Here is a 16,009-nt window from a genome sequence, read left to right on the forward strand (position 1 = left end):
CTACTCCTCCCGCCTCTGTGCACCTGGCAGATCCACCCCCTGTAAAACACCCTTGGCCAGATCCCATCGAAGAAGCACCACAAGCAAGCCTGGCAGTGTGCAAACAGCCAGACAGGGGCCACACCACTCACACACATGTGAGACGTGCCCTTGGGAAAGTGGAAGATAAGGTACACACCAGTCTGACTGTAGCCCCAGTAGTGGGCTGGGGCAGACATAGGGTCTGACTGTGGCCTGCCCACCAACACAAGTTTCTCTGGACAGCACAGGGGAAGTGCCCTGCAGTTTAGAGCTACTGCAGGGACTACCCAAAATGAAAAAACAGAAGAACTGTCCTCAAAAGAAACTCCAGGAAGTAGCGACACCTAACGAATTGATCAAAACTGATTTAAGTAATATAACAGAATAAGAATTTAGAATAATAGTCATAAAGTTAATTGATGGGCTTGAAAAAAGCATAGACGACAGCAGAGAATCTATTGTTACAGATATCAAGGGACTAAGAAATAGTAATGAAGAACTAAAAAATGCTATCAATGAGGTGCAAAATAAAATGGAGGCGGGCATAGCACAGATTGAAGAGGCAGAGGAGAAAATAGATGAATTACAAGATAAAATTATGGAAAGAGAGGAAGCTGAGAAAAAGAGGGATAAAAAAATCCAGGAGTATAAGGGGAGAATTAGAGAACTAAGTGATGCAATCAAACTGAACAATATCCTCATCATAGGAATTCCAGAAGAAGAAGAGAGAGAAAGGTGCTGAATGTGTACTTGAACAAATCATAGCTCAGAACTTTCCTGATCTGGGACATTGAAATCCAAGAGGCATAGAGAACTCCCTTCAGACGTAACTTGAATCAATCTTCTGCACGACATATCCTAGTGAAACTGGCAAAATAAAAAGATAAAGAGAATTCTGAAAGCAGCTAGAGATATAAGCCTACCCTAAATTACAAAGGTAGACATATAAGGGTAGTAGAAGACCTATCTACTGAAGCTTGGCAGGCCAGAAACGAATGACAGAGAATCTTCAATGTGATGATCAGAAAAAAATATATGCAGCCAAGAATCCTTTATCCAGCGAATCTGTCATTCAGAATAGGAGAGATAAAGGTTTTCCCAAACAAACAAAAACTGAAGGAATTCATCACCACTAAACCAGCCCTACAAGAGATCCTAAGGGGGACTCTGTGAGTGAAATGTTTCAAGGACCACAAAGTACCAGAGACACCACTACAAGCATGAAACCTACAGATATTACAATGACTCTAACCCATGTCTTTCAATAATAACACTGAATATAAATGGACTAAATGCTCCAACCTAAAGACATAGGGTATAATAATGGATATTAAAAAACAAGACCCATCTATTTGCTGTCTACAAGAGACTCATTTTAGACCTGAAGACACCTTCAGATTGAAAGTGAGGGGATGAAGAACTATCTATCATGCTACTGGAAGTCAAAAGAAAGCTGAAGTAGCCATACTTATAACAGACAAATGAGACTTTAAATTAGAGGTTGTAACAAGAGATGAATAAGGACATTATATAGTAATTACAGTATCTATCAATCATGGAGATCTAACAATTATAAATGTCTATGCACCGAATTTGATAGCACCAAAATAGATAAAGCAATTAATGACAAACATAAGCAACCTTATTGATAAGAATGTGGTAATTGCAGGGGACTTTAATACTCCACTGACAGAATTGGATAGATCATCTAGACAGAGAATCAATAAGGAAACAAGGGCCCTGAGTGATACATTGTATCAGGTGGACTTGACAGATATGTTTAGAACTCTGCATCCCAAAGCAATAGAATATACTTTCTTCTCCAGTGCACATGGAACATTCTCCAAGATAGATCACATACTGGGTCACAAAACATCCCTTCATAAGTATAAAAGAATTGAGATCATACCATGCACACTTTCAGACTACAATGCTATGAAACTTGAAATCAACCACAGGAAATAGTCTGTAAAACCTCCAAAAGCATGGAGGTTAAAGAACATCCTACAAAAGAATAAATGGGTCAACCAGGCAATTAGAGAAGAAATTAAAACATATGTGAAAACAAATGAAAATGAAAATACAACAATCCAAATGCTTTGGGATGCAGCAAAAGCAGTCCTGAGAGGAAAATACATTGCAATCCAGGCATATTTAAAAAAAAAAACAAGGAAAGTCCCAAATACAAATCTAATAGCACACCTAAAGGAAATAGAAACAGAACAGCAAAACACCCCAATCTCAGCAGAAGAAGAGAAATAATAAGGATCAGAGGAGAAAAACAATATAGATTCTAAAAAAAAAAAAAAAAAAACTGTAGAGCTGATCAATGAAACCAAGAGTTGGTTTTTTGAAAAAAGAAACAAAATTGATAAACCTCTAGCCAGGCTTTTCAAAAAGAAAAGGGAGATGACCCAAATAGATAAAAACATGAATGAAATGGAATTATTACAACCAATCCCTCAAAAATACAAATAATTATCAGAGAATACTATGAAAAATTATATGCCAACAAACTACACAACCTGGAAGAACTGGAAAAATTCCTATACACACACACACTTCCAAAGCTCAAACAGGAAGAAATAGAAAACTTGAACAGACCCAAACTAGTGAAGAAATTGGATCAGTTATCAAAAATCTCCCAAGAAATAAGAGTCCAGGACCAGATGGCTTCTCTGGGGAATTCTACCAGACATTAAAGCGCAGATAATACCTATCCTTCTGAAGATGTTCCAAAAAATAGAAAGGGAAGGAAAACTTCCAGACTCATTCTATGAAGCCAGCATTACTTTGATTTCTAAACCAGACAGAGACCCAGCAAAAAAAAAGAACTACAGGTCAATATCCCTCATGAATATGGATGCAAAAATTATCCTTAAGATACTAGAAAATCAAATTCAACAGCATATAAAAAAATATTCACCATGATCAAGTGGGATTCATTCCTGGCCTGCAGGGCTGGTTCAAAATTCACAAATCAATCAATGTCATACATCACATTAATAAAAAAAAAAGATAAGAACCATATGATCCTGTCAATTGATGCAGAAAAAGCATTTGACAAAATTCAGCATCCTTTCTTAATAAAAACCCTCGAGAAAGTCAGGATTGAAGGAACATACTTATCATAAAATCCATTTATGAAGAGCCCACAGCTAATATAATTCTCAATGCGGAAAACTGAGAGCTTTCCCACTGAGATGATGAACATGACAGGGTTGTCCACTCTCACCACTGTGGTTTAACATAGGGTTGGAAGTTCTATCATCAGCAACTAGACAACAAAAGGAAATCAAAGGCATCAAAATTGGCACAGATGAAGTCAACTTTTCGCTTTTTGCAGATGACATGATATTATACATGGAAAACCAGATAGACTCCACGAAAACTGTGCTAGAATTGATACATGAATTCAGCAAAGTCACAGGATACAAAATTAATGTACAGAAATCAGTTGCATTCTTATACACTAATAACGAAGCCACAGAAAGAGAAATAAAGAAACTGATCCTATTCACAATGGCACCAAGAATCATAAAATTCCTAGGAATAGCCGTAACCAAAGATGTAAAAGATCTGTATGCTGAAAACTATAGAAAGCTTTTGAAGGAAATTGTAGAAGATACAAAGAAATGGAAAAACATTCCGTTCTCATGGATTGAAAGAATAAATATTGTTAAAATGTCAATATTACCCAAAGCTATCTACACATTCAATGCAATCCCAATCAAAATTGCACCAGTATTCTTCTTGAAGCTAGAACAAGGAATCCTAAAATTTGTATGGAACCACAAATACCCCGAATAGCCAAAGTAATATTGAAGAAGGAGACCAAAGCGGGAGGCATCACAATCCCAGACTTTAACCTCTACTACAAAGCTGTAATCATCAAGACAGCACGGTATTGGCAGAAAAACAGACATATAGACCAATGGAATAAAATAAAGATCCCAGAATTAGACCCACAAAAGTATGGCCAACTAATCTTTGACAAAGCAGGAAAGAATATCCAGTGGAAAAAAGACAGTCTCTTTAGCAAATGGTGCTGGGAGAACTGGACAGCAACATGCAGAAGAATGAAACTAGACCACTTTTTTACACCATTCACAAAAATAAACTCAAAATGGATGAAGGATGGTTATGTGAGACAGGAAACCATGAAAACCCTAGAGGAGAAAGCAGGAAAAAACGTCTCTGAGGTTTTGGCTAAAATGCTAAATTAATTTAGCTAAAATGAACAAATCAGGAGACTGTAGATGCTGGAGAGGATGTGGAGAAATGGGAACCTTCTTGCACTGTTGGTGGGAATGCAAACAGGTGCACCCACTCTGGTAAATAGTGTGAAGGTTCCTCAAAGAACTAAAAATAGATCTACCCTATGACCCAGCAATAGCACTGCTGTCCTCCCAAGCGATGCATGAGTGCTCATTCATAGGGGCACTTGTACCCCAATGTTTATATCAGCCTTTTCAAAAATAGCCAAATTATGGAAAGAGCCTAAAAGTCCATCAAGTGATGAATGGATAAAGAAGTTGTGGTTTATATATACAATGGAATACTACTTGGCAATGATAAAGAATGAAATATGTCTTTTTTTTTTTAGCAACGTGAATGGGACTGGAGAGTATTATGCAAAGTTAAGTAAGTCATACAGAGAAAGATAGATACCATGTTTTCCCTCATATGTGGATCCTGAGAAAGTTAACAGAAGACCATGGAGGAGGGGAAGGGGAAAAAAAGTTACAGAGAGGGAAGGAGCAAATCATAAGAGACTCTTAAAAACTAAGAATAAACTGAGGGTTGATGGGAGGTCAGGGGGAGGGGAAAGTGGGTTATGGGCATTGAGGAGGGCACCTGTTGGGATGAACACTCGGTGTTGTATGGAAACCAATTTGACAATAAATTTTATATTAAAAAATAAATTTTAGGATTGTCTCTTCTAGCTCTGCAAAAATGCTGGTGGTATTATTTTACAGTTGCATTAATGTGTAGATTACTTTTGGTAGTATAGACATTTTACCAATGTTTGTTCTTCCAATCCATAAGCATGGAATATTTTTTTTTCATTTTTTTGTGTCTTCTTCAATTTCTTTCATAAATGTTCTATATTTTCAGAGTACATATCTCTTACCTTTTTTGTGATGTTTATTCTTAGGTATCTCATTGTTTGTGCTGCAATTGAAAATGGGATCCATTCCTTGATTTCCTTTTTTGCTGCTTTGTTATTGGTATATAGAAATGCAACATATTTCTGCACCTTGACTTTATATGCACTGACTTTACTGAATTCATGTATTATTCTAGCAATTTTTTTGGTGGAGATTTTTGTGTTTTCTACATAAAGTATCATGTCATCTGCAATTATAGAAAGTTTTTATTTTTCCTTACTGATTTGAATTTGTTTTATTTATTTTTGTTGTCTGATTGCTAAGGCTAAAGCTTCCAATACTCTGTAAAATAGTAATGGTGAAAGTGGACATGCTATTTCCCGACCATAGGAGAAAGGCTCTCAGTTTTTCCCCATTAAGGATGATATTAGCTATGTTTTATTCATATATGGCCTTTATTATGTTGAGGTATGTTTCCTGTAACCTTACCTTATTGAGGGTTTTATCAAGAATGGATGCTTTGTCAAATACTTTTCCTGTATCTATTGAGAGGATCATATGGTTCTTATCCTTTCTTTTATTAATGTGGTGTATTACATTGATTGATTTGCAATTTTTGAACCTATTATTTGGCCCAGGATAAACCCCACTTGATCATGGTGAGTGATCTTTTAATGTATTGTTGGATTCAGTTTGCTAGTTTTGTTGAGGATTTTGCATCCAGATTCATCAGCGATATTGGCCTGTAATTCTTTTTAGTGGGATCTTTGTATGGCTTTGGAATTAAGGTAATGTTGGCTTTGAAGAATAAGTTTGGATGTTTTTATTCTATTTCTATTTTTTGGAACAGTTTGAGAAGAATAGCTATTAACTGTTCTTTAAATGTTTGGTAGAATTCCCCTGAGAAATCCTCTGGCCCAGGACTCTTATTTGTTAGGAGATTTTTGATCACTGATTCAATATTTGCTGGTTATGGGTCTGTAACATTTTTTGTTTCTTCCTGTTTCAGTTTTGGTAGTTTGGGAGTTTCTAAGAATTTGTCCGTGTCCTCCAGATTGCCAAGGTTTTTGGCATATAATTATTCATACTATTCTCTTATAATTTTTGGTATTTCTTTGATGTTGCTTGTAATCTCTCTTTCATTTGTGATTTTATCTATGTGGGTCCATTCTCTTTTCTTTTTGATCAGTCTGTTTTTTATTATTATTATTTTAAATTTTAAATGTTTATTTATTTCTGAGAGACAGAGTGCAAGTGCAGACAGAAAAGGAAACAGAATCTGAAGCAGTCTCCAGGGTCTGAGCTGTCAGTACAGAGCCCAATGCTGGCTCGAACCCACAAACTGTAAGATCAAGACATGAGTCAAAGTCAGACACTTAACTGACTAGGCCACCAGGCACCCCAATTTTGTTAATTATTTCACAGAACCAGCTCTTAGTATTATTGATCTGTTTTACTGTTTTTAGTTTGTTTGCTTCTATACAATTTATTTCTGGTCTAATCTTTATTATTTCTTTTCTATGCTGGCTTCAAGCTTTATTTGATTTTCATTTTCTAGCTCCTCTCGTTGTAAGGTTAGGTTGTGCATTTGGGACGTTTCTTACTTCTTGAAGTAGGACTGAATTGCAATAAGTTCCCTCTTAGGACTGCCTTTGCTGTATGCCAAAGGTATTCATTGTTGTATTTTCGTTTTCATTTGCTTACATGTATACAAATACATACTTTATTTTCTTCTTTACTTTTCTTGGTCCATTCATTCCTTAATAGGACGCTTTTTAACCTCAATGTATTTGAGCACTTTCCATTTTTTTTTTCCTGAGGTTAACTTCAAGTTTCATAGCATTGTGATCTGAAAATATGCACAGTTTGTTCTCAATCTTTTTATACTTGTTGAGGGCTGATTTGTGACCCCGTGTGTGATCTATTCTGGGGAATGTTCCATGTGCATTCAAAAAGAATGTACATTCTGCTACTTTATGATGGAATGTTATGAATGTATCTGTTAAGTCCATCTGGTCCAGTGTGTCTTTCAAAATCATTGTTTTCCTGTTGATCTTCTGCTTAGATAATCTGTCCTTTGTTGTAAGTGGAGTATTAATGTCACCTACTATTTTCTGAAGCTGTTTTTCTTTTTTCTTTTTAATTTGTGTAATATTTATTAATTTTGAGAGAGAGAGACAGAGACAGAGACAGAGAGAGACAGAGAGCAAGCAGGGAAGGGGCAGAGAGAGAGGGAGACATAGAATCAGAAGTAGGCTCCAGGCTCTGAGCTGTCAGCACAGAGCCTGATGCAGGGCTCGAATTTACAGGCGGGGAGATCATGACCTGAGCTGTAGTCGGCCGCCCAACCAACTGAGCCACCCAGGCGCCCCAATGTCACCTACTATTATTGTATTATTATCAGTGGGTTTCTTTATGTTTGTTATAAACTGATTTATATATTTTGCTGTTCCCAAGATGGAGGGGAATAAATTGTTACAATTATTGGATCTTCTTGATGGATAGACCCCTTAATTATGACATATCATTCTTCATCTCTTGTTACAGTTTTTTTTAATCTCATTTGTCTGATATAAGTGTGGCTACACTGACTTTCTTTTATCTATGGAGAGGCCAGATCACCTGTACCAAATGCACTCCAAGCAGTGGAACCCTTCTCCCCATGCAACTCAGGGGATCCTCAGACTGCACTGCCTGTTCCCAAGGCTCTGTACTGCTTCCCTGCTGGAGCACCACCAGGGGCTGACCTCTGACACTTCAGAGGTTCTTAGTTCCATTGATTATAAAATAACTGGCAGTATTGAAACCTTCTCTTCCCCCCCCCCCCATCAATGGTTTTGTGGAACAGTTTCCTTGTGTGAATACCTGTGCACATTTTCACTCTTTCTCTTTAGCTGCTTTCAGGGAGAGTGCTTTCTTGCACAAACCCACTGCACTGCTCTCCACCCCCCACCCCTATCTTCCTCCTCTTCATGAAAATAACTCCCTCCCCTTGGTGGCACCAGGGCTCTTCTCTCCCCCAGTTTAATTCTCCAAATTATGTACCTGCTAGGTTCTGTGCAGGAAATTATGCAGATTGTTCTGTTAATCCTCAGATCAAAATCCTAGTAGTTCAAAATGGTTTGATGTTTACCTAGCTGTGTTTGAGGGATGAGACAAGTTCTGGGTCCCCTTGCTACTCCACCATCTTTACACCTCTTTCCTGCTTAGTGTTGGATCATTTTATTAATTTGGAAATGTATATTGACAATATAGAGTTATTTTATTCATCTATTTGCTGATCCAACTAATGTTTATGTACAACTAATAGTTCTCAGGCACTTTAAATTTTTTTTTTTCATTTTTATTTTTGAAGGAGAAAGAGAGCATGAGTGGGGGAGGGGCAGAGAGAGAGGGAGACACAAGATCCAAGCAGGCTCCAGGCTCTGAGTCATCAGCACAGAGCCCGATGCAGGGCTCAAACTCATGAAATGTGAGATCATGACCTGGGCTGAAGTCCGACGCTTAACTGACTGAGCCACTCAGGTGCCCCCTCAGGCACTTTTATAGATATTGAAAATACAGTAATAAATAATAAAAGATGAAAATCCTTTCTCTGGTGTGATTTGTCTCATATGCAACTAAGTAAAACATACTTATTCAGCAATAGAGATACACAAATAAATGGGGAAGTCATTATATGTGCTTAAGAAATAACATTTCCTCTAAGAAAGATAATTCATCACTTGATTTCAATACTGTGATACATATTAAAATAATAGATTACAACATTTGATGTTGAATTCAAATGATGTGAATTATTTACAGAAGATGAAGTGAGCCTTATTTTAGGGTAATTGAGGATAATGGGGGAGATTACTGCCAGGGAGTCTGTACCTCTTCTGGTCAGCAAGCCAGCCCATTACCGGAAAGCTGTTTTTACTTCAGAATTCATGCTCAAACCCATACAAGTCTGAATTATATTTCCAGGTTATATTCATGGTAATAAAAATAATATTATTAATGGTTATTTTTGAAAGAACCAATCTACAGCTTCCTCCAGTAGTGCCTCAAGCACAATGTATGGTTCCAGAAATGTCCTGGTAGTCTAAACAGAAATGATAGCGTTCTGAGAAGAGACACACACATTGAAAAGATTACTACTATTAATTTACTGACAGTCAAGATGTGTAGTCAAAGATATATGGGGAATACGGGATGTGATGAATTCAATAGTTGGAAATCAGAATTCATAGGTTAAAAATGATCTTGAAATGAATGGCTAATTAAATGCAGATGACTCCAGAGCTTTACATATTCATTTGTATCCCAGCTACTGAGGCATATAGAAAACATTGATACACCCTTATTAGATCAGACAAAGATGGGATATCTTCATAAAGTGTATACTTTAATAAAATTATTCCATCCAACAATGTTCTTTTAAAATTACATATGTCTTACAAGAAACACTTTAGCTAGGGGCACCTATTTGGTTCAGTCATTTAAGTAGGCAACTTTGGCTCAGTCATAATCTAATGCTTCGTGGGTTCAAGTCCCACATTGAGTTCTGTGCTGACTGCTCGAGCCTGGAGCCTACTTCAGATTCCATGTGTGTCTCTCCCCACCCCTCCCTCCCTCTCTCTCTCTCTCTCTCTCTCTCAAATAAGAAAAAAAAAGGTAAAAAATATTTCAAATGAGAGACAGGCTAGCTATTTTGAAATAAATAAGTCATGTAACAGGAATGGATCTTCATTTATATTCAAATGAGTACTTTTACCTATTTCTTCATATGTAATTAAGATATTTTGACTGATTATTCAAATGTAATCTCCCTGTTATCATGAAAGTTTCAGGTCCCTATTACACTTTAGGAAAGATCTCATTGTGTAAAAGAATGAAACTGGACTACTTCCTTACACTGTACACAAAAATAAATTCAAAATGGATGAAATACCTAAATGTGGGACAGGAAACATTTTCAATGCTAGAGAACACAAGTAGTAATCTCTTTGACATAGCCTTAGCCACTTCTTACTAGATATGCCTTCTGAGGCAAGGGAAACAAAAGCAAAAATGAACTGTTGGGACTTCATCAAGATAAAAATTACTTCTGCACAGCAATGGAAACAATCAACAAAACTAAAAGGCAACTAATGGAATGGGAGAAGATATTTGCAAATGACATATCAGATAAAGGGATAGTATCCAAAATATATAAAGAATTTATAAAACTCAACACTCCCAAAACAAATAATGAGCAGAAGACATGAACAGACATTTTTTTCCCCAAAGCAGACATATAGATGGCTACCAGATACATGAAAACATTATCATCAGAGAAATACAAATCAAAACTACAGTGAGATACCACCTCACACTTGTCAGAATGGCTAAATTAACAACACTGAAAATAACAGATGTTGGGGAGGATGAAGAAAAAGGAGAACCCAGTGTTTGAGGGAATGCAAACTGATGCAGCCACTCTGGAGAACAGTATGGAGTTTCCTCTAAAAATAGAACTACCCTATGATCCCATAATTCCACTACTAGGTATTTACCCAAAGAATACAAAAATACTAATTCAAGGAGATACATGTACTCCATGTTTCTAGCAGTATTAACTATGAAAACAGCCCAAGTGTCCATTGACTGATGAATGGATAAAAAAAGATATTTTATATATATATATATATATATATATATATATATTATATATATGGAATTATATATATATAATATATATATAATGGAATATTATATATTATATATATAGGAATATATATATATATATAATGGAATATTGCTCAGCCATTAAAAAGAATGGCTTAATGAAAGCCATTAAAAATCTTTCCATTTCCAACAACATTGATTGAGCTAGTGAATATTATGCTAAATGAAATAAATCATTAATAGAAACACAAATATTATATTATTTCACTCATATGTGGATTTAAGAAAAAAATCAAATGAATATAGGAAGAAAAACTGAGACAGGCAAACCATGCAACAGACTCTTAACTATAGAGAAGAAACTGAGAGTGGAGGGCAGGTGGGTGGGAAGATGGGTTAAATAAATGGGTGATACGTATTAAGGAGGGCACTTGTGATGAACACTGGATGTTGTATATAACTGATGAATAATTAAATTCTACTCCTAAAACTAATATCACACTGTATATTAACTAACAGGAACATGAATAAAAAATTGAAAACACAAAAATAAAATAAGAGTTGAATAATTGTGGTCATGTTAAAAAAAATGAAGATCTCTTGTGTAAAAAAAAAAAATGTGGTCTTGACTTGAATAGATTCATTTCCAATGATCCTGAAAAGTAAAATAAATAAACCCCTCTGATAGTTTCCTGCTTGCTATCCCTCTTTTGCCTACTCACCAGGGGCTTTTAAATTCTTGTGAGTTCCATTGCCCCAGCATCTGTGGCATAGAAATAGGAGCATAATGGCTGCAGATTATAACTTAAGTAGAGGCCTGAGAAGATCTGTCTGTAACTTAAATTAAAACTTAATTATCTGGGCCATCTGGCTCCATTAGTTAAGCATCTGATTTCATTTCAGGTCATAATCTTATAGTTCCTGGGTTCAAGTCCCTTATTGGGCTTTGTGCTTTAGTGATAGCCTCCTTCTCTCTATGCCTTTCCTCCAACCCTCCATCTCAAACATAGATAAACATTTAAAATAAACTTAATTATCCAATGACATATATAATTTAAAAGTAATATATCAAAACTCAAGTCAAAATAAATTCACCACCTTAATAAGGGAATTTATTTGTATTAAATTCAAATATACACTGATACCTATAAAGAAAAAAATCATAAATTGGTAACATAAGGTGAGAATTTTTTTAATGTTTATTTTTTCGTTTATTTGGAGAGAGAGACAGAGAGAGATAGAGAGAGAGAGAGAGAGAGAGAGAGAGAGAGAGAGCACTAGTGGGGAAGGGGCAAAGAGAGAAAATCCCAAGCAGGCTCCACACTGTCAGCAAAGATCCCCACTCAGGGCTTAATCCCATCAACCATGAGATCATGAGCTGAGCCCAAAGCAAGAATCAGATTCGTAACTGAGTCACCCAGGCACCTGACAGAAGGTGAGAATCTATCACAATCAGAGCCATCCAGATTTCAAATCTGGCGGTTATACAGGAATTTGGTTTTGGAATAATTGAAATAACAGGAAAATGGGGAGAAAAAAGACAGCTTTAAGAATGTATATATGTGTATGTATGTATGTATGTATGCAGAAATGTTTATATGTACTTTTGGTTCTATTAATTATCTACAAAGATTTTGAGAATCTACTTGAATACTGGACCTATTGGTTCAGAATATATGTGGAATAGATATGTAGAAAGATATGTTCACATATGTTTCTCCCTTATGTAAAATTTTAAATATTCACATAATTACATCAAATGAATGATTTTGTTGTCAAGTATGTAAATCATTAAATTCTATAAAAACATCATTGTTGAGGTTTTAAATTTATTAGCATACTTATATACTTACTGCAGGCATCTTTCAGGGATTCTTTGACTTTTTTATTTCGAAGGCTGTAGATGAAAGGGTTCAACATCGGCGTTACAATGGTGTTCAGCACTGTGGCAAATTTGTTAACATCCATCACATCACCCTTTTTTGGGCGGACGTAAATAAAGATGGAGCTTCCATAATAAAGTGTCACAACAGTGATGTGTGAAACACAAGTGGAGAAAGCTTTCTGCCGTCCCTGGACAGAAGGAATTCTAAGGATAGTAATAATAATGTACATGTAAGACACTCCTGTGAAGAGCAAGGAGCCCAAGAGCAACACAGCAGAGGAGATAAAGTCAGCCAGCTCAGCCAGAGCGATATCTGCACAGACCAGCTTTAGCACAGGGCCACTGTCACAAAAGAAGTGATTGATAATATTTGGTCCACAAAAGGGCAGAGGAGCAGTTAAGATTGATGGTGCTAAAATTGACAAAAATGCACCTAAATAGGATCCCAGAAGCAATAATATGCATGTCTGTTTGTTCATGATGATGGCATACCTCAATGGGTTGCAGATGGCAATGTATCGATCAAATGACATGACGACCAGGATGAAGAATTCCGTGGATCCCAAGAGGAAGTAAAAGAAAGATTGCGTGAGACATCCTATGAAGGATATTGCTTTGGTGAGGGAAAATGTGTTTGCTAGCATCTTAGGCACCACTGTGGAGGTGATGGCAACTTCAAGGAAGGAAAGGTTGGCTACAAAGAAATACATGGGTGAATGCAGACGGTAGTCACCACACACCAAAAGGATGATCATGGTGTTGCCAATCAGAGACGTCATATACATGAGCAAGAATGCAGAAAAAAGAAGAATTTCTACTTCCTTCTCATTCTGAAACCCCAGAAGAATAAACTCAGTGACTGTGGTCTTGTTTCTATAATCCATAATGTTCCCAGTTTAACCTGGAATAATAGAAAGTTCTTGAATAATTAATATTTGCATCTTAACCCTGAATGTGCCCTGTCAGTATTCATTAACCCTTTGCTGTTATTGTTGTTGCCAAGGAGGGATTAATGCACACAGATAATTTTATTTTCAATGTATAAATATCTACTGAGACAAATTCTACAAGATTTAAGTGCTTAGTTGTTACTTTCACTTATTACAGCAGAATCAATTCCACATTAAGATTGTAACAATTATGCTTTGGGAAAATGTTGGAGACTCCTTTAAGTGTAGGGAAGCTAACAGTGGATTCAAGTAATGTGAAACAGATTCTTAGATATCTCCCTTTAAGATAGATCTCTTATTGTGTCCTTAATCCATTAAGGATATAATGGTGTTTTTTGAGGTGGTAACAGAGTTGTAATAAAATTTAATTCTATATATTTTTTTCATGTAAAAGAACTCATTTTTGAGCTAAGTGTGGTCTTTTATAGGTGGAATGAAATAATTTAAAAATAACTGAACACAATTACATAATAGAAATATTTTAAAAAATGTTCATGACTCCTGCTTACTGGCTCCAACCTCTGCATGATCAGATCAGTTTCTAACAATATGAAATCAACTTTAGGTAATCTTTGTAAGATAGCAGGCTCCAGAGTAAGAGAGATTATCACAGGTCTTACAAGGGTAAGGGAAAGGCTGAAATATGACTCAATTTATCACAATTTACTATTTATCTTGGCATTCAGGCAGAGAAACCATATGCTTAACAAGCAGTTTGGAAATATTAAACATCTGAATTTTGACTAGCTGAGAGAAGTGGATTCTACAAAAGATAGCTTACTTCATGCTAGAATTTCTGGACCATAAATATACATACAAACAGGACACAGTGCAGAGAAGGGACTTTTTACTCACTAAAGCTGATTATTTGGGAATATGTATATTGCACCTTATATCTAGGTGATTGAAAACAAAAAGCACAGGATAAGTGCAAAGAGATATTTCATATCCCATATTATAATGTACATAAAAGTTTGATATTTGGTGATGTTTGAGAGATAATTTTAAAACGAGTGGCATTTAATTATTAATTATTAATTTAATTATTAATTAATTAATTATTAATTAATTTAATTATTAATTATTAATTTTTTGGTGGGTGAGGCTTGGCAAGTTGAGTTAAAATTTGTCAGTTATATAGAGATTCACTGGTAGAAGTGAGACAATATTCTGGGCCTTCTGACTTAAGTTTGTTCTTTCTGGATCAAAATATTTATTCCTTCTTTCATTCATTTCATTATCATACATTTAATGGACGAGGGACACTAATGAATTTCTGACATATGAAATTAGAACTGAAAATGTTAAAGGCAATTATTTTGGAACAACGTTGGTGTTTTCTCTGTGATTCCTTAAAATAATCTTTCAGAATTTTAATAAATAAATTAATTATCAAGACATGAAATGTTTAATATGGTGACATTGTGTGAAGAGTTTTAATCAGGCTTTTGGCCTATTATCATGGCAAATAAATAAATGTTATACATTTGGAGAAGGGAAAGATGATTTTGGATTAAAGGGTATTACTGGGCGATACTCTTTCTGTACTTAAATAAAAGGGTGGTTTCAGTTTCTCAAGTTCCACATATGAGTGAAAATATATAATATCTGACTGACTTATTTCACTTAACATATTAGCCTCCAGTTCCATCCATGTTGCTGCAAGAGGCAGGATTTGGAAAGAAAGGGAAAAGAAATAGTTACAAATGGAGAGGGAGGGAGGCAAACCATAAGAGACTCTTCAATACATATAACAAACGGAGGGTTGATTGGGGGAGGGGTGGGAGGGAGGGGAAATGGGTGATGGGCATTGAGGAGGGCACTTTTTGGAATGGGCACTAGGTGTTGTATGTAAGCGATAAATCATGAGAATCTACCCCCAAAACCAAGAGGACACTCTATACACTGTATGTTAGCCAATATGACAATATATAATTTTTGTATATAATTTTTGACTACCTAAAAAGCCAATTGATAACAGCCTACTCTTGACAGGAAGCCTTGCTGATAACATAAATAGTCAATTAACATGTTCTGTATGATGTACATATTGTACACTGTATTCTTAAAGGAAGCTAGAGAAGAGAAAATACCATTAAAACATCATAAGACAAAATTGTTTACAGTAGTTCAAGGGTCAACTCTGTTGTAAGATCTCTACTTACCTGCTGAAGTATGCTTCAGAGTTTGTATTAATGTTTATGCTCATCTTTTCAAAACTGAACAAAGTGTCCCCCTTCATACAGATGCATGGTTTGGATGAGATCCATAGTTGGAATCATTTCTATGGATTAGTAGTTGTTTTTATTGCTTTTTTCCTGACAGTCTCAGAAGTTTGGGAAACAAAAGAGGGAAGAATACACTCATGACTACAGAATAGTTTATTATAG

At 35.7% G+C, this 16,009-nt stretch overlaps 1 protein-coding gene across 1 annotated transcript; it reads right to left on the reverse strand.

Moving 5' to 3' along the window:
* Positions 1–13,553, reverse strand: LOC106974605 (olfactory receptor 6M1-like). Its single transcript, XM_015071859.3, has 2 exons — positions 12,638–13,553; positions 1–89 (listed from the first exon to the last, which is right to left on the reverse strand). Exons 1-2 carry the CDS (start codon positions 13,551–13,553, stop codon positions 1–3), a joined length of 1,005 nt encoding a protein of 334 aa, XP_014927345.1.
* Between the last annotated feature and the right edge of the window lie 2,456 nt (positions 13,554–16,009).

Source organism: Acinonyx jubatus, chromosome A1 (genome assembly GCF_027475565.1).
Source record: "Acinonyx jubatus isolate Ajub_Pintada_27869175 chromosome A1, VMU_Ajub_asm_v1.0, whole genome shotgun sequence".
NCBI classification, from domain to species: domain Eukaryota; kingdom Metazoa; phylum Chordata; class Mammalia; order Carnivora; family Felidae; genus Acinonyx; species Acinonyx jubatus.

Coding starts and splice junctions, on each gene's coding strand:
- LOC106974605 (XM_015071859.3), bottom strand. CDS start 13,553: ATGGATTATAGAAACAAGACCACAGTCACTGAGTTTATTCTTCTGGGG. Junction 90..12,637: donor ATCCCTGAAAGATGCCTGCA/GTAAGTATATAA, acceptor GCACACTGCCAG/GCTTGCTTGTGGTGCTTCTT.